General features: G+C 44.1%; 1 protein-coding gene across 4 annotated transcripts in view; it reads right to left on the bottom strand.

Annotated features, from left to right (window-relative positions):
- Positions 1-15,031, bottom strand: part of si:ch211-278a6.1 (SRC kinase signaling inhibitor 1) — a 46,398-nt gene extending 31,367 nt beyond the window's left edge. For all 4 annotated transcript variants that reach the window (XM_035181479.2, XM_035181481.2, XM_035181483.2 and 1 more), the window contains exons 1-4: positions 15,008-15,031; positions 13,759-14,108; positions 8,033-8,059; positions 849-1,044 (exon numbers count right to left, since the gene is read on the bottom strand). In XM_035181479.2, coding sequence (XP_035037370.2) covers positions 849-1,044; positions 8,033-8,059; positions 13,759-14,085 — 550 coding nt within the window. In that variant the 5' untranslated portion in view covers positions 14,086-14,108; positions 15,008-15,031. The remainder of the gene's footprint in view (positions 1-848; positions 1,045-8,032; positions 8,060-13,758; positions 14,109-15,007) is intronic.
- Positions 15,032-20,983: the final 5,952 nt, after the last annotated feature.

Here is a 20,983-nt window from a genome sequence, read left to right as displayed (position 1 = left end):
TGATTAAAAGTCAAGCAAAATAAGAGAGATTCTGCAGACGAGTTAGGGGAGAGAAGAAAACAAAGACAGGTAGTTAGTATATAGAGACATGGAGTGGAGGCTCTGCTCTTCTACCTCTGCCTGAACTCCTCGTTCTGAACATCCCTCATCAGTCACTGCCGCTTTACAGCCACTTCTTTATTTATCTCACCCTGTCTGATATACCACAGCACCTTGGTCTTTATGAGTCTGGACTGCCTAACGCTAATCCTATCTACTCTCCAAAGGCCCTCATGTAGTTAACCTGTTCTTGAGTCTGTGGTTTACACGTGAACATATATCCAGTCGTTTGTGATTAACGCAGGTGAGCAGTGATGCCGTCAAATATTTGCGCTGAATAATCCTACTTCTGCCTAATCTTATCTGCCTTGTTATTCCTTCTTTGTAAAGCACTGTAACAGTGTATTATTGATAATATTATTAAAAATAAGCAGTCAGTAAAATAACTACCTGAATAATATAGTATAGGCTATGCTGTAAAAATCCCATGATAAATATTGAAAGCTATGCAGCTCATACACCTGCACAGGCTTCATTTAAAAAAAGGTTTTCTGGTCTGAATAAAATGGGAATCCTGTCTGAATTTGTTGTACTTGGTGTTCTGTAGAGTCAGGACTGACTTCTCTCCAGCAGGGATACTAAACCTAACCTGCTACACTGAATGAAGTGAGAGTATAATTCCTTGCGTTCCCTGTAAGCACAGCGGTTCACATCACCAGCTATAGGTAGTGAACAGGCAGCCTCAACTCTGCTTCATGTTCGACCAGCATGTTGTGACAGAACCTGCCAGCAGCTCCTCAGATCTTAACCTGGAGATCGCAGCTTATTCTGGCTGGCGGAGCGGGACAGCGGCAGGCTCTGGCGAAAACGGTTCATCCGGTTGAACCCGATGGGGATGTCGGCCTCCGACATGGTCTCCAAGGATTCGGCGGAGGCGAAGGAGAGCTTGGCGGCCTGGTCGGCGAGCCCAGACTGGGTAGACTGGGAATGCCGGGGACTGCGGCTCTGCGGGAGAGGACACACGGAGACGCACAATCATCCACTGAGAGGTGAAATCAAGGCGGAGAGAATGGATTGGACGGGGCCGATGGAGTAACACCAACCGGAAAAGAGAGACAGCGAACACACAATGAGACTCCACACAATGAACCACGTAAAGAGATTAACGACACCTCGACAATAGTCTAGCAACCAGTCATTCTCTAAGAATTACCAGCGTCACAGTATCTGCCATCAGTTGAATGCTGCAGGAGAATAGCACAATATAGTTGTACTCAAATGGCACAGCACTCCAGGGCATCAGCTTTCATGACTCACCTACAGTGGGTGAGGAGCACAATTAAGCCGGAAACTGTTCTCCGGCTTAGCATAAGTTAAGACCTGTTTGCTCGACACCGCACACCTCCCACATGCCCCCATCCAAACTCTTGTCCCCGTGCAGCTACCAACTTTAAACGATGCTTGTGGGGTGGGAGGAGACGCTCATGCAAATTCTGAGATGTCACTGTGGGTTTATCCTGCTGGCCTGGGCCCAGGCGTCTCTCACTGAAAGACTGTTAGTGCAGCTGGAGCTGAGCTCACTGTACTGGCTCCCTGATCCCCCCACTGCTGCAGCATCTCCTCCAGCTCAGAGGCTGCTGTAATGAGCTCCCACAATGCTGTCTGCTGATTGTTTGGATGGCAGACACATCCTTAGCCGTAGTACAGTAGCTGTGGCTCCCTCCTCTTCCTTTGCACCACCAACCGTTATTTTTTTCCTCTTTCCAAGGATGTCCTCCTCTCCCTTCCCCTGCATGACTCAAAGCACAGCATGGATACACTGGGACTTCCAGTAATGTGGTGCTTAATTAACGTGACTGACTCACAGCAGTGAGCTGTTTGACTTCATTCATAAACCCACAACACTAAAACAGAACACACTCCCTCATCTACTTCTAATTTTGTTAGATGGGTAATAAGCCAGGAGGCCATGCAGTAAACTGGGGCTACAGGAGATAGCTTTTGCCTCTTTTTTTTTTTTTAAATGTATCAACCAATTAATCGATAGAATGTTTAGAAAGAAGTCCAACAATTTTCATTGCAATCTTAAATTTCTTTCTGGCCCAAGAGTATTTTTGTAGCTTTGTTGCAAATCAGAGAAACACAACCAATCTAAATGTTTTATACTTTTAGCTGTGGTGGCATATAGCTCTGTGTATCCAGCACTGTGGCCCAGACTGAAATATCTCAACCACTACTGGATAGCCATGACATTTTGTAGAGAAATGCAGGGTTCAATTTGTCCAAAACAAAAAATAAATAAATATATATAAATAAATACGTGATATATACAATTCCAGCCATGCACTCTTGTATTTTATGTTTAGATTCTTTGCTGCTTGATAAATGTGTCGCCCCAAACAATCGTGTAACTCATTTATCAATGAGCTAAATGATGAATGCTCCTGATTAAACATTAGTCAACTGCTTAATCAATTAATTGTTGCAGCATTACAGTAAACGGTAACCAAAAGACCAACACATGACTACTATTGAATCAACAGCTTTACCACTGCTTGTGTGTTCATGAAGGGGAAATAATAAACCCTCAGCTCTGACAACTGGAAAAAAACCTTTTCATACTGTACAGAATATCCATGCAGTCACACAGACAGGCACTGAATGGTCGTGGCCATGTTCAGTGATAGTGGTTGCTGTCTGAGCACACAGAGGCACGGTGATCCTGACAGATAACACCCACCCCGTTCTGTAATAGGGTCATTTATCTAAAGTGTGACCGCACTGAACAACAAGTCAACAGCAGCACAGCGGAGCAGCACGTACTGCATTGTGTCATATTCTGGGAAGCTGCAGGAAGATATGAAGGATGTTTGGGGCAAATTCTGTCTGAAAAATATACACACGGTATTTAGTAGGACCTGTGTTCAACAACGTTATTTGATTGGAATCCAGTGGTTTAGTTTCAGCTCAGAAAAGTAACTTCATATTTACAGGAATAATTTGACACCAGCAGCTGGTTAGATTCGCTGAGCACTTAAGACTGGAAACATATGGAAACAGCTAGCCTCTGTGACAAGGTAACAACAATTTCATGGCTTCATGGATCCAGGAAGGTAGAGGTCCCAACCCAAGATCTGTATGACCGTAAGTGAAGCCAAAGTGCCTTGATCGCCCCCTAGTGGCTAGCTGCAGTATAGGTTATAGCCTCCTACTTGTGAATGAATAGGATGTTTCCAGTCTTTGTGCTAAGCTAAGCTAAGATAAGATAAGTTTGCCAAGGATAGCCTCATATTTCATATACAAAAAAATATATCACCCAAATTTTTCAAGAACTAAAACTCAAATATCTAGATAAATTACTAGACAACATTTTTATAATGATAATAAAAAGGTTTTGGCGTAGTCAACGACGACCGTCAAATATTTTTCGTGTTCAGTTCCTTTATGAAACTTCTCAGAGAAAAAAACATAACTCATTTCAATCTCTTGAGTCACTCTACTTGTGCGTGTTAAAATTGTTTCTCAAGGCTAAGTAACCTAGTTGGAGCATCCTATGAAAATGAAAAGGGAACTGGGAATGTGGTCCTGCATGACAGAGCTCGCTACTCCCAATGTCAGATTTTGTAATTTCTTAAGTAGTGGAAAAAGAAGCAGAAAGAAATATGTGTGGGAAAAGTGACTGAATAACAATAACCGCTATGATGAAAGCCTGATGTGTGAACGTGTGTGAGCTCACTGCAGCTGTTATGCTCTTAGTCAGCTTGCCTTGTTACAGCCGGCACCAAACACCGACTCCCATATTGGTGGCTTATGGGATGTGAAAACCGAAGATATCTCCCTGCAGAAATTTTGCATTGTAAATAGATGTGAATACACCATCTGGTCATGCATTTGGCCCTGCGAGACATGCCAGTGTTATACATGGTGGTGTTCACAGATTCCTCTTGAGGGAAACTGGTTCTACCTCCCTCTGATTTTACACTTCAATCTTTCCCCTCCACCTGCCGCCCTCCCTCCACCTCAACCTTTACTTTGAGAGCGATCCAGACTTTTTCCAACAACACTCAATTACTGTTGAGAACTCTACACTGTTATAAAGGCATGGCGGAACAGAAGAACAGGTAGGGAACAGGATGATCTTACACGGAACATAAGCGAATGGAGTGGAAAGCGGGGCGCGGCGGCCTGACAACAGACCTCAGGCTACAAACTGCATTAAACTCAATACAACCTCCCACCATATACGTTCTTGTTTGGTGTGTTTGTACACACAAGCATGGGTGCATACACGCAAACACACACACACACACACACACACACACACACACACACACACACACACACACACACACACACACACACACACACACACACACACACACACACACTGTTCTGTTTAAGGTCAAGGAGGTAATGGTAGCTCTGGTATATAGCATGTTTTTATTATCTGGGGGTGGACATCTCATCAAACTCCACTTCAGTGTTGTCTAACTTAGTCTGCAGACCTATTAACCTTCTACATTTGCATGCTTTTTTTTTTATAGCTGGATTTCAACATAGGTCGAACTAATAAAAAACTACACTAAAGATAACAGGAGGAAGCATACTGTAACGAGACAGTATGGTTCATCAAATCTGCCAGACCGGTTGTTTGATGTAATTTAATAAGGAGCCAATGAACTGCCTGTCATACAATTGGATTCAAATGTAGGTTTATACATTTTGGCTGTCTTGCAATTTCTGTCATGACTGCTTTGACAACATCCTTTCATAAGCTGTAGTCAACTTAAAATTATTTTTGGCAGACATTGTATAGGACATGAGGAGTCTTATTTTCGTCCAACTTTCTGTTCGAAGTAAATGACACAGTAAATGCTGCCTTTCTCTCTCTTGACTGTATTATTGAGGATGTCTAAATCAACTTTATTAGAAGCGTTGTTATCAAAATAAACAGGAGTTCCATGTTTACATTCAGTGTGAGCACCTCTGCTGCGGCTGATTGATTGATCCAGCGTGACCATGAAAGTCACAGGTTTTGACCAGATACAAAAACAGATTGAAATGTGTTGTGTAACACAACATAACAATAATCATGGATTGTACATAAAAATAGTCGTAGTAGAGTCCGGGTCCGGAAAGTGAAGCCAATGCGACATTGCCTGAAACCTCTTTTGAATGACCAGCAGAGGGCGACTCTGCTGGTCATTCAAAGTCAGTTCCTAGAGACTGAGGTTTCAGGTTTATAGTTAATTTAGTAAATGATGGTCCCATTTAGAGTTAAATAGACGATAAAGCTTAGTATGCATTGAAGAGTGGATGCTGTGTGATTGACAGTTTCTACCATCCAACGGGTGCAGGTCGAAGGCGTAGGTGGTTGTGTCCTCACACTCTCAGTCAGGCTTTCCTCATGATGGCGCTAGCCTTAATGCCAAACTCGACGCCTCAAAACAGCAGTTCAAACACCAATGGGTGATGTCCTGGTGGGATGCCGATTGACAATAATATAATAATTTGTTAGATATTAAGATCTTGATAGTCTTGGACATACAAGTGAGCAAATATGGATGAATATACAAGCGGAAGAGCAAATATGGATGAATTATACTGCTAAAGCACACAAAAGGGTCTGTACCTATCACAGTTGGGGTTTGGTGATCGGTAAATCTTAAAGTCCAGAGGTTGGCCCATCACATGATGGTTGCTGATACGCTCTACCTTCTAATCGCTTGCTGGTCGCTGCAAGGCTTTTCTTTCTAATCGTATCCCTGAGTGCGTTATTCCTCCTGTTAAGTGATGTGAAATGTCAAACCCAGCTTGAGATGCGTAAAGTGACAATGAAGTCTATGGCTCCAGGGTTTAAAACAGTGACAGGTGTTAAATGGTTAAATTCACAATCCTCACACCTCATCTGCATCTCTTCCATTCTCTTTCCTTCAGCTCTTTCTGTCATTTCTCTTCCTGGTTATATCTTTCTCTTCCTCAAAAGCTTGTGTCTGTCTTTGCCTCCAGTCGTCTGTCATCCTCCCCTCACTTGTTATCCCCTGTCACTCATTTGTCCTCTCCCACAGCTTCCAAAGCTTGCATCCAATTCTCGCTGAGCTGATTTATGTCATCGTAAGAGCCTTGGTCTCCAGCGGCAGAGGCCAAAGCCGCATCCAGGTAACTCGTTTGTGCTGTTGCATTAGAGCATTTTGACTCTGCATTTTCTCCCTCTCTATTTGACAAAATAGAAAGAGAGAAGCTCCCTGGATCAATCCATCTCTCACGTCCATTTGTCTCTACTTGCTCTCCCCTCCACTATCATTATTTTTCTCTATTTCCCACAACTCTCAGGCCAATCATCGGCCTGGACTTGCAACCGCCGCAACCCCCAGCACTCCTCGAATCCTGTTTCTTTATAATACCAGGAGTCATCAATGCATGGAACAAATTGCTTTGCCAAATTGCTGCGAATTGTGTGTCGAGGCAATCGCTGTGCTCAGAGGTAGAGGGAGCAAAATGGCGTGTGCTTACTGAGGCCAGATGATGGCTGAGATTGCTGCCATGTGTCTCTTTAGAGAACAGAAGAACTCGAGCCACAAAGAAATGACGAGAAGAGATTTTTTAGATATATTTAACTGTGTGTAGTTTCACACCTAACACCTAGAATTGTTGTCAATAAGGTCTTTATTTAGCCCATTAGTATCTGATAAGATGTTTACTTCTTGCTGCAGTCAGACAGAAAAGGGGATTCTTTCCATCCTGTATGTCATAAATGAGTCGACAACTGTAGGCTTTTCTGATTTGTTTGGCTCTACATTTGATTACCACTGCAGCATCTTGTGATGAGATAGAAATTCTAACTTCTGCTGTGTGGTGATGAAGCTACCTACAGCTATTGTTAATTATTGTATTTCTAAGTAATTTCAAATCATCATTCTCTGTTTCGAGCCTCTAAATTGAGCAGATTTGCTGTTTTTCTCTGCCTGTGTAATATTGTAAACTAAATTGTTGTGAACTTTGGGCTGTTTGTCGGGCAAACACCAGACATTAAGATATGAAATAACCTGCAGGCTAAACAATAATGAAAAAAAAAGCAGTTCATATGTTCAATCTTTTGTAGGTTCTTTCTTAAAACACTGTCTTTAAAGCTTCATTCTTCACTCTCAAATAGTCACTACGTTTTGCAACCCACCTGAAAGCCCTGCGGAGTTTAAAATGGTTTGGTTGTGTAATAGATTTACGTGACAGACGAGGCTCTAAATTCCATTTCATATCACTCCTGTTTGAGGTTAAAGTACTTGTGGGAGTGAGCGATGAATTGCTTAGCCTTCCCCATGGGTCAGGGCATATGGCTATTGATATCGGTAACATTTCCACCCTGTCCAAATGATATTGTGAGCATGAGATTTAGGGAAGACTACACCACAGATAAGCCAGAGGCTCTTTCCTCTCTCTCTCTCTCTCTCTCTCTCTCTCTCTCTCTCTCTCTCTCTCTCTCTTTCACACACACACACAGACACACACACAGACAAAATGTATACCAGTTGACAAACAGGCTAAACTCTGTAAATACAGAAGAAGAGATATAAACTTTCAATGCACCTTGAAGCGGGCCTTTTCTAGGTTGAGACAACCGTTTTTTCCTCTCGACAGTCTGTGGATAAAACCTATTCAGCAGCTCTAGCCATGGCTCAAGTATTTCTGCACGTCAAAGCTTTGTCTCAATATTGCCTCAGTGACACGTCTGATTCCTTCATGTCTCAGGCAGTCTGAGTAATATATCTGCAAGGTCACGTGACTTCTCGAGCCACTAATGCTAGCTGACTGAGGTATCATAAATCCTAAGAGAGTCGTCTTCTGCTGCAGATTAAATGGAGCTGGAGGAGTTTAAGCTGTCGCCACCCATGACACCTCATGCCACCGCAACCCGACACACACCACAGTGTCACACACAGACAGACACACAGAGGACAGGAAGAATGACAAACACACGGGGACACACAGCACTGACCTTAAAGCTCCAGTAGTTGGGCTGTTGCTGTGGAGATTCATGAAGGACAAAAGGGGGAGACGGAAACAGACAGAAAAGAGAAGAGTTAGATATATAAGTCTCCAATAAAGGCTTTATTTAGTTTACAGCTAAAATTAATGAATTAAAAAATATGCATTGAATAAACTGGACTGAAGAAGAGGTAGAAGCTGACTGCAGATGTAGAAAACCAATGAATCCGCCACAATAAAGCAATTAACACGCTTCTTCTCTTAGGAACCATTTATAAAACTCATTAATTCCGTTGACAGCTAATTTATGCTCAATGTTAGATATGTTCATCAACACTGACAAAGCCTTCTGTCCGCATACAAGCGAAACAGCAATACCAATAGTTCAAGTGAGTTGACTGTCGGAACACGAGGAAGAAATTTCAACAGATTTTGTGAGTTGGTAAGAAACTACAAGCATCCTTATGATACTTTGTTCGGGCAAAGGGACAAACAGCTGCTTTTGCTTCTTTCTTAAGACGTTTACATCGCAACCTCCTCCACCATCGTTGGTTGTTGTCGGACACTCTCGACTCTGCGCTGCCCTCTAGTGGATGCATTGCTTAGCCAACGTAAATGTCGTTACTTTGTTCAGTCACATGGACACAGACACTTTATCACAACCTGCTCCACTTTTTCCATGTTTGTTGTTGTCGGAAACTCTCCACTCTGCACTGCGCCCTCTGGTGGATGTACTGCTTAACAACCATTCCAACTTAAAGGACACATTAAAGTATGTGGGCAGTGGCGATTAAGGCTCATTTAAGCTTATCATCAGATACAGAAACTGACATAGCCTTCAATCCGTATTCTGCGTTCATTTTGTCCATATTTGTGAACATCTCTTGAAAGCCCATGGATACAAATGAAACAGAGCAGTACCACCAGAAAAGGTGGGGGGCACTGTAGCCAATAGTTTAACGGAGACAACCATAGGACATGAAGAAGAAATTTCATGGCAGTAATGGCAGAACTTTTTGAAGAGTGACTTTTCGAGTTAGTAAGAAACTCTTGACTCTGCACTGCCCTCTAGTTTGTGGGTAGTGACAGATACACATATCTTTTCGTATGTAAACGAAGCATATATGAGCCTTAACTCAGCTTTCTAAACTACAACCGTAATCACTGAAGAGTGATTGGTGTTAATGCCGTTGCTGGCTGTGTTTTACAGGCATCAGGTTGCGACACAACTGAAACAAAACTGCACTGTTGGCTGTAGCTGGAGAAGGGGAGGAAAGGAAAAGAGTTAAATCGAATTAAACGGCAGCCCACTCTGTTGTTGCAACATTGGCCTCTCTCCCAGACTTCCCCACCACAGGCAAGCGAACACTCCGTCTCCTCCTCGCTCTCCTGTCTCTTTCACTCTGGATTCACCTGCCGTGCTCTTTTCGTCTCAACCTCGCCTGCTTATTTCCAGCAGCACATATATATATATATATCTCATCTGTCCAGTTGCCCTTCCTCTGCCATGTATGAAAAGGTGCTCGCATGTTGGCTGTGGCCTCAGACAGGAACTGAGCTTTCCATTTAAAACGTAATTCCTCACAGGCCAAACCAGGCCAAGCCACTGATGGCCCAGGAATTCCTCAAAACGACATGGACATTTTTTTTAAAGAGAGATTGGGCAGAGTTCATGAATTTTAATTCTAATCCAAACTCTTATTCTAGTTCTTATTCTTATCTGCAGGCAATTTTCAGTCCATTCAGCTGCGGTTCTGCCGCACCCGCATTACTTTCCTGTCGCAGGGATAAAAAAAAAAAAGTGATGGGTAGGTTTTGATTTATGATAGCTGATCGTTTTTCATTATGGGCCTTCCATTTGAATACTGTCTCAACAAAAGCAAAGATTATTTCAGTAAACACAAGCTTCAGAGGCAGCATTCTCTGTGATTGGTACCCTGTCGTAATCTAATCTTTCACCTTATGTTCCTTCATTTAGTCCTGATCCCATTCTTACACTTTCTCTTAATACCATCATGCTTCATCTTTACGCCGTATTCAAATAATTTTTTCATATATTAAAATAGTCCAAGGATGGTAATGCATCTAGGCATATAAAACACTGACTCTTGTTCGACTGGTCGACTCATTGGTCGATATGCTCTCCTCTGTCAGTGGTTGGACAATCATTGCTGTTAAATTCACAAGGAGAAATTCGACAACTCAAAACCCTTCCAGGAATAATCCAATATTTTCAACAGCAGGAGGGACGGACTCCCTGCAAAAAATGAGTGTTTTCAAAGCTTTGAACTCACCGAACCTAGAGGAGTCTGCTATGAGCTGAACATTGACTTCAAAACGAATTGACACCATGTCAAAGAGGTCATTGGTTGTGGCTACATTCGGTTCCAATGAATGACCAAAAAGTCGGGTGTAGACTTTGGACACAGCAGCTTGCAAAACACAGCTCAACAATCAACCACGCACGTAATTTAAAAATGATGAGCTGACTTCTTGTCTGTGTCAGGATGTTCCATCAACGATATGCTGGTCTAGGTTTGGATATAAATAATTAGGTTGGATTAATCTGATATTCTGCAAATACTTTTTATTGATTTATTTTTTATTTATTGATGATTGGGATTCAGGTCTGGGTCTCACATGCCTGTTTTAAGGAGCTTTCAAAACAAGCAAGAACACAGTCTGGGTCCATTTATTTCCAAATAATTCTACTGAACCAGCAAAATGTTTCCTCCTGATTCTGAAGAGAGCATCTGTCTTCTAGCTAGTTGCTCTGTATGTATTTTTAAACTCCCAGTCATTTTGCATGCATCTGCAATGTCTAAAGAACTAAATGTTCCATTATGCACTGAAAAAAAACCCCTAATCTGTCTTATCAGAAAAAGGCATTAAGCAATAACCCTTAAACAACGGTGCTTTTCAGGACAGTGAGAGATCTGAGGCTATAAAACATTCACGAGTACTCTGAGGGGAAGTGGTCAAAAAGCTGCTTCTCTTTCAGACTCTGGGGGAGAGGCCGTGGGTAAAGTAGGTCAGTGTCAGGCCCGAGATAAAACATGAGGTCTCTTCACTCTGGATTCGTTCTGGCCTTGATCACCTCATCGTGTGTCAGTCACTCATTCACCGCAGCCCCCCCGATCTGTTCAACCCGACGGCGGCTGAGGGGCACCACTGGCGCGTCATAAATAATCGCTCAGACAATGTTAATGATTTTACTTTCCCACAAACCTAAATGACTCTGAGGGCTGTAATGGTGCAGAAGTGATTTGTGGTGTTGAGTGTCCGTCGCCGCCAGTGTTTCTCTGTTTGGTTGCTTTAATGAGGCTCGCTCGCAGCTCTGCAGGTAAAGTAAACACATTCATTCAAACGCCTTGTGTTGCTGTAACCGCTGCCCTGCTGAGGGAGGCGGATACACAGAACTTGGACTTTGAGATGCAAACACTTGCTCTGGGGGGGGGAGCGAGGGCCCACTGGAGATAGAGGGAGATTTCATTCCCCTGTAACGTTTATCCATCCTGGCAAACATCGCTGCAATTAAAGCACGTCTTCAGCGTGGAAATTATAATTAGATCCTGTCAGTCGTTATCACACTTAATCCCTGGTGACGCGTGATGCTCTTGACTGAGGCTCTGCTGCTCTGGCTCAAATGTATATCTTGCCATTTTAACCTGCCGTTGAAATAAATATGCCACGAGTACCGGGGAGGCAGAGTAACTGATGTCTGTTTGAGATGACAGATTAAAGTGGGGGGGAGGGGGGGGCCCAGGGGTAAACGAGTCCCTAACTAAGTAAAGACGCCCCTGTGTAGATTTACACAGAGGCATGTGTGTGTGTGTGTGCACTCATTGGAGTTTGCCACAGAAGGACGTAGCCTCGCAGCGTGGAGCGCTGCATTACCTGACCAGCATGTAAAGCAGACTGCACTCACACCACCCCTCCTCCACACCCCCCGTCTCTCTCTCATGTCGTCATCCTCTCTGCACCCCCGCCCCCCCCCTACTCCTCAATCCTTCTCACTCCTCCGGTCCAGTTTGGTGTCTCAACGTTACCGCAGCCTTTGTCTCTCTGTTTTAAAAAAGAAAAACACCCACACTGGGGTCTGCACAGTGACCAGAGGCTCGACCCAAACACATGTGTGCAGCTGACAGTGTCGTCCACTCAGCCATCGTCTCGACCGGGGCTTCTGCGCCTCCTGAGACGTATGCACACCGTCACCACAACAACCACAACAAACACAAGAGGCGTGGAATCTAATCCCAGCCTGCACATCGTTATCCCCCTCCCCACACACACACACACACACACACACACACACACACACCAACAGTCTCCAGCTTCCAGTCCTGTCTCACCTGCAGTGCACCTGTGCCTGTCCACCACTCATCCAGTCATCCCAGGCTGTCCGTCAGGTGCAGCAACTCCTCATCGCGTTTTTGCCCGTCTCTCCCTCCCTCTGCTTCTCTCACCCTCCCTCCCTTTACCTCAGTCAATCTCCCTGCCTCTCTCTCTCTCTCTCTCTCTCTCTCTCTCTCTTTCTCTCTCTCCAGTAGCACATGCGGCGGAAACTCTTTATTTAATTCATTACAACACCAGCCGATTAACTCCTTCGCAGATGGGTGCCTGGCTCCTGCTGGTGCTGGCTAATTGAGCAGCGGACTGTTTGACTGGCTGCTCTGCTCCTCTCCAGCTCCTCCTCCCCCCGTCCCTCCGTGCTCGCCGTCCACGCTCTGCACATCCACGGGAAGACAGGATTCCTGGGCTTCTCCTGCTTCCTCCTCCCCCGTGTGGCGAAAATGCCCTGTCACCTTTGGGCTGTCACTATTCCAGCTGCTACTGCTTTTTTTTTTTTTAAAACTGTCTTTCCTTCAACTCGTTATTCCTCTCTGCTCTCTGTCTTCATTATTCTACAATTCCTCCGTCTCCACACACCCTGACCTTTGCAATGCGATATCCCCTCTTGCCATATATGGGAGAGGTTGCCACGGCAACTACGGACTCCACCTGTCTTTCACCCACCCTCTCTCTCTCTCTCTCTCACTCGTTCTCTCTACTACCTTTCATTCTCTCTCACGTCACCCTGATGCGTTTTTCTGTCACGTCATTACATTGAATTTACCCTATTAAATACACACAGCAGCAGTGCTCACACACTGAGAACGAATTTGTGTACAGCACAGTATGTTCAGTGTGTGTGTGTGTGTGTGTGTGTGTGTGTGTGTGTGTGTGTGTGTGTGTGTGTGTGTGTGTGTGTGTGTGTGTGTGTGTGTGTGTGTGTGTGTGTGTGTGCCCTTGTACAGCTATCTTTGTGAGGACCAGTTTGAGCCTACAACCTACTGAGTGAGGACAATTTGGCCAGTCCTCACATTGTGACCCACCTTTAATGGACTGTTCCGGGGTTAAGTCTTGGTTTTGGTTGGGTTAGTGTTAGGGCTCCCTCACTGTGTTGCCAAATTAGTGCATATGACATGTTTCCATCACAGAGTTGGAGCCGATAAAAGTCACTTGACCCGGCAGTGAATGCATTTTGAATTAATTCGCATCGCAGACAAAAGCCAGATGTTAGTGGGTTTTTTGACCTGTGAAAATTAAAGAGCCAGTATAGTGGTGAGAAATCTCAATAAACACAAAAGTAAATGAATAAACATTCATTTCACAATGACCTAATGTTTACCTCATGTAGGCAAACACAAATTTGCTCAGCACTGACAAATCCTCATGAGGTGATGAACTGCTTACCTGCTCACGTGCAGAGCGCTCCGACGTGCCCCTCATGCTGGCGTGGGAGGGTGATGGCGATGGCGGGTTGTGGTGCGGGCTGTGGTGCGGATGCTGCAGCTGCTGCTGCTGCTGCTGGTACTTGCTCTTCAGGTGGTCCATGAAGGCGTCCCTCTTCCGTTCCATGTCGGCCTTGTGCAGGTTGGTCAGGGCCTCCAGGCTCTGGGCAGCGCTGACGGTGTGGCGGTGCTCCGACGTGTGCACCAGGCCCACATTGGAGAAGCGCCGGGTGCTGTTGCCCAGCGTCCGGTACTCCCGCGGATATTCCAAGTCATCTGTCGAGATCATGTGACTGCCACCACGCTCGGGATCTGAAGTGACAAGGACAGAAGACAAGAAGGGAGGATAAGGGAAAGAAAGGATGGTAGGGAGGAAAGAAGGAAGGGAGGGGTAGAGTAGCGAGAAGGAAGTGAATCGCCACCCACACAATCATGCAGAAAGAGTTCAGGGTGGAGACATACGTACAGACACACCAGGTAGGCACACACAGGTGGAAACAAATGTAGCAGAGAGAAGGAGAGAGGGAACATTAAGGCACAGAGGAGACAGGAAAGAGGAGAGAGACAGAGAGAGAAAATGGGATGGGATGTTAGACTATTTGCCACCAGGATGGAGCGGTTCCCTGCAATGTTATTGATTCAAGTTCTAAAGGGAAGAAAAATTAGAAAAGTAAAATGCTTCTGCAATAGATCAGAGGAAGAGGCTCAAACTGAATTTGTTTTGCAGGATATTCCTTTGTGATATGCCTGCTTGTCATTCTAAGTGGCTTTTATTGTTTTCCGAGGAAACAAAATACTGAAAATTGAGCAGCTGAAAGTCAGGTGGGAACAATATGGAGCACGTCTTTCATTTCTGCCCTTGTTCTCTCACACACTCACTCCCGGCCTTCCAGCTGAGATCGTCCTCCGTCCGCTGACACCGTTTTTTTCTTTACATATTCTCACTGTCTCTCGTCTCTGGAGGTGAAAGATTCTGCTGTCCGTTTCTAAGGAGAGGCATCAATCTGACAGCCCCTGGCCTTTTTATCAGTGCTGCACCTGACAAACAACACAGCCTGAGGTGGAGAGCACGCAGGGAAATAAAGGGGGAGACAGCCGGGGACGAGACAGTATGGTTACACACAAAAAATATGAGACTGGAGACAAAAAAAGAAAAACGAATGAATGTAAAGTGTTTTAAAAGAGCAGGGAGCCATTCGCCCGTGAGTTACCTTGCTTAGGATAACAGGCCCTGGCGTTGGCTAGAAGAGAAACATGCCAAGGGTTAATTTGTGTGTTTGTGCACAGACGTGCGAGCAAACACACCAGAACATTGTCACATGACATCAGAAAAGTGCTATGTTGAAATCATAGCACTTTCTCTGAATAACAATTAGTCAATGCATTATATATGCATTATAATGTATTCATAAGGGTTGGAGAGGTGGTTGGCTATGAATGCTAATAGTGTCACAATAACCTGAGGAATGGTAGATGATTATTATCATGCATTTTTACACAGGGAAGGCTTCCTAAAATCAAAACACATTTAATCACAATCTCCTAATAAACTACAGACTTAAATGCAGGTAGAAAAAAAATAATCAATTGAGAGATTTAACACTAAAAGAATGAAGAGTGCTGAGGCTTAATAGGACTGAATGAAGCGGACCATCTGTACATTACAGGCTCGTTACGATGAGCTGAGAGAGCGAGCAGCCAGTGGGAGGCTCCTCCGGCCAGGAGCAACAAATGGACTGCTAATGAAAGCAGGGGAAGAGAGGAGGAAGCGGGCCAGACGGAGGCTACAACGCTCCCCGGTGGACAAACCTCAACACAGAGGAAGCCTGTCGAGGGCAGCGGGTCTGCGATCGTACACCGATGCAGCTGCACTCACACTGCGCCTCAGTCGCGAACCCACTCCGCACTCTGTGCTCATTCACAGACAGATACCGCACTCAAGTGTGATCAGCTGTTTCAGCACCCTGCCCCTTACATCCACTACATTATGAAGTGCTGATAAACTGCACGGGGGTCAGACGCAGTGGACTGACTTCCCGGCTAATAGCATTACCATTGAGCTGCAGTGTATCGCTGCAACAACCAAGGCCACCGGCTATTTTCATCTGGCCCCCTCGCAGCCTCCCAGATCTCTGGTTTACACTTCATTAGGCTGCAGCTTATTGTGCATCAGCTAACAAGAACCTGACTCAAGGGCCCCATTACAATGGCTGGCAAAGCTGGGCCTATGTACTGTACTACGGCTTATTATTGTGACTGAGAATCATAAACGACAGCGAAAAGCTGGTTAGGCTATATGCTTCCACTGCAACATTTATGGTTCTATATTTAAGAAAGTTTTGAGTCCTGACAGAAGTTAACATGCACCCCAAAAGAAATGAACTTGGTTGTGTTAAAATGTCTCTTAGAGCCATTGGTTTGGAGTACATCCCAAAAACTTTCCAAACTGCAATTTGTGAATGCTCTTTGCAAAGCTGTACACAAGGCCTCTAAAACAAAGCAGGGAAAAAAAGTTGCGTGGGCAGGAGAGAATTAGAATACAAAACAAAAGGGAAGACATCATTACTTTTGTCAGTTCACATAAACTGGCAGACAACAACTGTGGGAGCCAAAACAATCTGCGCAAGTCCCTGCGACACCAGTGTCATTTAAACTGACTTAAAAGGGCCTCGATGGGGGTGCGTTCCTGGTGAAACCCCTTTATCACGAGGAAGCAGCGTTTGCCAGCAGGTCTGGGTCGGCAGCACGCCAAACCGCAACAAAGACTCCCAGCCTGCAGGAAAAGGTGGCAGCCCGTTGGTCCACTAAATAATAGGAGGTCTTGAATGACAACGGGAAGCCGCAATCAGAGCCGATAAGATCTGCGAGATCAGCCAATGAGGCCCGGGCTGCGCCGTCAAGATAGAGAGTCGACTCAAGAGCATTAACCTGACTGGATAAAAAGAGGGCTCTGCGGAGGGCATGCACCGGGAGATTAGACAAGACAATCGGGAGGAGAAATTACCTGCACAGAGAAAAAGATACTGCAAAGCAAAAAAAAGAAGAAAGAGGAAAAACAACAATGCAGCCTGATTGAACAGTTTGGTCTTTTTCTGGGCATATTTGTGCTTCCATCAGCAGAGATTCACCCACAGGACTTTTTTTTATTTTATTTATTGATTCATATAACTTAACACATTTTCATTCTCCTTTCCTACTGAGCCATATTCTCCCCAACTTTAACTTTGAGTCACCGGTCTCCTCCGTCTTCAGCGATTTATTTATATACAGTATGTCTGTAATTTCAGTACGTGAGGTATTTGCCAACCCACCTATCAACTCACTTATATATTTATGTTCTCTATCACCACAGCCAAATCCTGAAGTACGTACTTTACTTATTTCTAGACAGTCACCTGCTGGACTGGACATTCAACTCAGGGAGAGAGAGCCCGACTCCACATACGCACAGACCACATGGAGAATCAGGAGAAGGGGAGCGGGCGTTTCTTCGAAGGATTTGGAAGAGGAAGGTGGAGGAGCTTCATATTTTGGGGCATATTAACAAGTGGGTCACACAGAGTGGAGGGTATAAGAGAAGCTGATAAGGAAGCTGCAGACTGCACACATGCAAACAGCTGGAGTCTTTAGAAGCCACATATTATTTCACAGCTACTTCAAACACTTTGGCGCTATACTTGGGTGCAGTTCACTTTGAGGCTTCTTGTGTAAATAGGGAACTTAAAAAAGACAAAAATATTATTTGCCACAGAAAAAGGCTTTTCACCCAGAACACTTCATGGTGACTGCAGTTAATGTTCAATAGGGCTGTGATAACTAATATTTTCACTATCATTTGTTTAGCAGATGTATTTTTTAATATTTAGTCTTTGAAATGTCAGAAAATAAACATGTTTAATATACATTTCAAGGTGACATATTCAAATCTGTTGTTTTAACAGTCCAACACTGACAAATTATTTGGGATGAAATCGGATAATTTGGACATTTTGTCTCTAAAAATGATTAATAAATGAACAAAGTCGCTACCTAACTGTCTATTAACTAATAAATTATCTTCAATGTTGAAGTATCCATTTCTATAAACACTAGAAACAAATGTTTTGTGACAGTTACCAAACAAACTGTTACTGTGTATTGAAACAGTAATAACTTGTGTAGACTATTTAAAACGTAGCTGTCTGAATGCTGCCTGTCTCACCCATCTAACACCTACGTGTCTTCTTAAGCTGTGATTTAAATCGGTTTTGTCTGAAGTGTGTGTTACACGTCATGGAAATGAAGTTGGATCAGTAAATAAACACAAAGGTTATAAATCTTAAAACATGTCACCAGCTTGAAGACGTGAACTTTCCAACCAGACCAAACTTTGGAGTGTGTTTGTTCTTCAGTGCTGATTATTTTAATCACTGAAGCCTGCCACTAAATCCCCAAAGAAATGCAATGTTTTATTTGAATATAATTGTGAAATCACACATCTTGTGATTATATTGAATGTGTCATGATTGTTTTCTTGTTACTTTGTAATTACTGTGATCTGTGGCACCTAATACTGTCTTCATCACTCGTTTTAATCAATGTGGCAAAATGAATTTCTTTGCCATTGTATATACATCATATTGTTCTTCTCTTTAAGTGCATTTTAATACATGTATGCAAATAAGTAACAAATCAAATATAAATTCATTCATTTAAAAAAAGACATGTCCAAGGGGAAATTATATTTACCCTCTGTGTGGTTTTGTTTATTATATATTTTACTTTGCTTTTTTATTTTCTAATATCAGATTATTAAGAAATGGCCTCAAACTTAACTTTTCATAACATATACAGTTAAACCAAGCATTCGGTCATCTATCTTTTAATCAGCTCTTTGTTTTTGTGAATGTTTATTTTTTCCTAATTCTTAAGTTTACTTTTAATTACTCTCCCATGTTGAATACTGTGATAAGAAGAAGAAGAAGCCCGTTTTCTCCACCCAGTTTCTGATGGTGCAGGCTCCTCACCAGAACCTCTGTTGTTATGCAGATGGTTGGGAAAGGCAAGGTGAGCTATTCCCTCTGATACCCAACCCAATTTACCGCAAGCACGGAAGGCCTCCTTGTGGCTTGCCAGCTGTGACAGCACAGGGAGGACAGACCAGCTGAATATCAACCAGACAAGAAAGAGGGAAGAGGGTGTAAAAAAAAAAAAAAATGGAGAAGAAGTAGGTAGAAAATAGCAAACTGCAAATCCGGCGTGTCTGTTAGGGCTGCAGGCAACAGGAAATAAGCCAATCAGCCGGGCCTACAGCTCCTGGCGATTGTAAGTCTATATGCTCCAGTGGGAACAGTTAAAACAAACAACTAGAAGGGGAGAGGGGCACGGCAACCTTCAATAAAACCACCAATCAGGCCTCTAAACACCCTACAGGTCACAACTCAAGAACCAGCTGGTTCACAACGTTATAGGGAAATGAACCAATTAACTGTATTATTCAGTACTGAGCAAATTCCAATTTTTTTTTATTATATGCAAGGTTACACGAGACTCATACATAATGCTTCGTATTAAAGGAAGAAAAAATATATATCCAATGTGTTCAATTCATATTTATTCCAAAGCCGTTTATTTGAACATAATACTAATCCTTCAAAAGGGACAAGGGTCTGACAAGTGATTCTCGTCGTAATAACTGCGAGCCGTCACACAGACCTTGAAATCTACTCCCGAAGTTACACCAAAGCAGAAATTTGGATTTAAGTGAAGAGCCAGCAAAAGAGGCTTTGAACTTGAAACAGGAACTTTTGTTTCCTTCTCTCTGATCTCGCTTTTCAGTGATCTCACTCGTCGCTACACACTTAAAACGATGAGGCTCTGGGTAAGAAAGACACACAACCCAGCAGGCATGTGCATTTCACCTTTTTCTCTCCATTAAGGTAATCTCTAAAAGCTCAGAGGCACCGCTGGGCCAGTGGAGGAGGGTTAAAAGGGGTGAAATTGATGGGTGGGCAGCGAGCCATCAGGAGAAGGTCAGCGTGCGTGTCTGAGCTGCCGGACGTAACCGGCTGAGACAATCACAAGACTCGTACCTGTAAAACTGACAGACAGCTGCAATCTAATGCTCTGCGCGAGGTGATGCAGGGGAACACCCCCTCGATCATTTAAAGCATGCACAACAACAAGTGGCGCGCCCATCTTTTCACCTATCGCTCTCCTCTGTCTATCTTTAATCTGTCTCTCCCCCACCCACAAAACCGCCCACTGACAAACTTCGTTTCCCCGGGCAACGCTGGGGAATACTGTGGAGGCAGCCAAGTTAAAATCGCAGGAGAATACTGCGGATGCAGAAAAGCACCTGCTTATACACAAAGGCACATACTCAGACAATTAGAGCGTGCTACGGCTTCAGCGCAACATCTCTGGGGCTTTTCTGAATCCGAGCACGACAAATGTGCGTGTGTTTTCAACTGGAGGATGAATTCGAGAGATGATGTGTAAATGTGGCAGCGACAGGCGGGAAGGGGGGTGAGGCGGGTGGAGGTGGCAGGCACTTGTCATCCTGGTAAAAGCAGCCTGTCGGTTTGTGGAATAGCTGCAGAAGGGGAGAGAGCCTCTTAATTACAGCCTTTTGTTAAAGCAGGTCAGTCCGCATAGCCGTACTGCGACGGAAGAGGAAGACACTCTCCAAACACACCTTGTAACATCAGACCTGCTCAGTCTATCTCACTGGGGAGGCAGATGCTACCTCGAATAAGAGGCTGGATGGAGACGTGGCCCAGCTAATGGAGTTTAAAGAGGCGTTGGATGGAAAAATCGGATGTTTGGAAAGCGCGGAGGCTCCACGGCTGCCTTCAGACGGAGCTACATCAAAGAGCCGCACCTCCCTCTGTCAGCAGAGCCTGGACCTCAGATCTCCACAGGGTGCAGCAGTGACGGGTGTAGTCACAGGTGGAGGAAGCCTCAGTCAAAGGGCCTTAACAGCACCGCGTGGAGGGAGAGGCAGCGGAGTATGAATTAGCCTTCATTTATTCTAGCAAACACCACCAGGTGTTTTTTACAGCGTTATTTAACACAAATTACATCAAATCCCTGCTGCCATTTCAAATTATTTTAATATAAAGCAATTTTCAAAAGACCTGACTGTTGTTTGACAAAGGTAATCCATCAGTGTGAACGATGTTATAATGCAGCACAAAAAAAACTGT

The sequence above is a fragment of the Hippoglossus stenolepis genome, chromosome 16 (genome assembly GCF_022539355.2).
Source record: "Hippoglossus stenolepis isolate QCI-W04-F060 chromosome 16, HSTE1.2, whole genome shotgun sequence".
Lineage (NCBI taxonomy): Eukaryota > Metazoa > Chordata > Actinopteri > Pleuronectiformes > Pleuronectidae > Hippoglossus > Hippoglossus stenolepis.
Note: the sequence above shows the minus strand (reverse complement) of the source record. Positions and strands in the feature narration are given on the sequence as shown.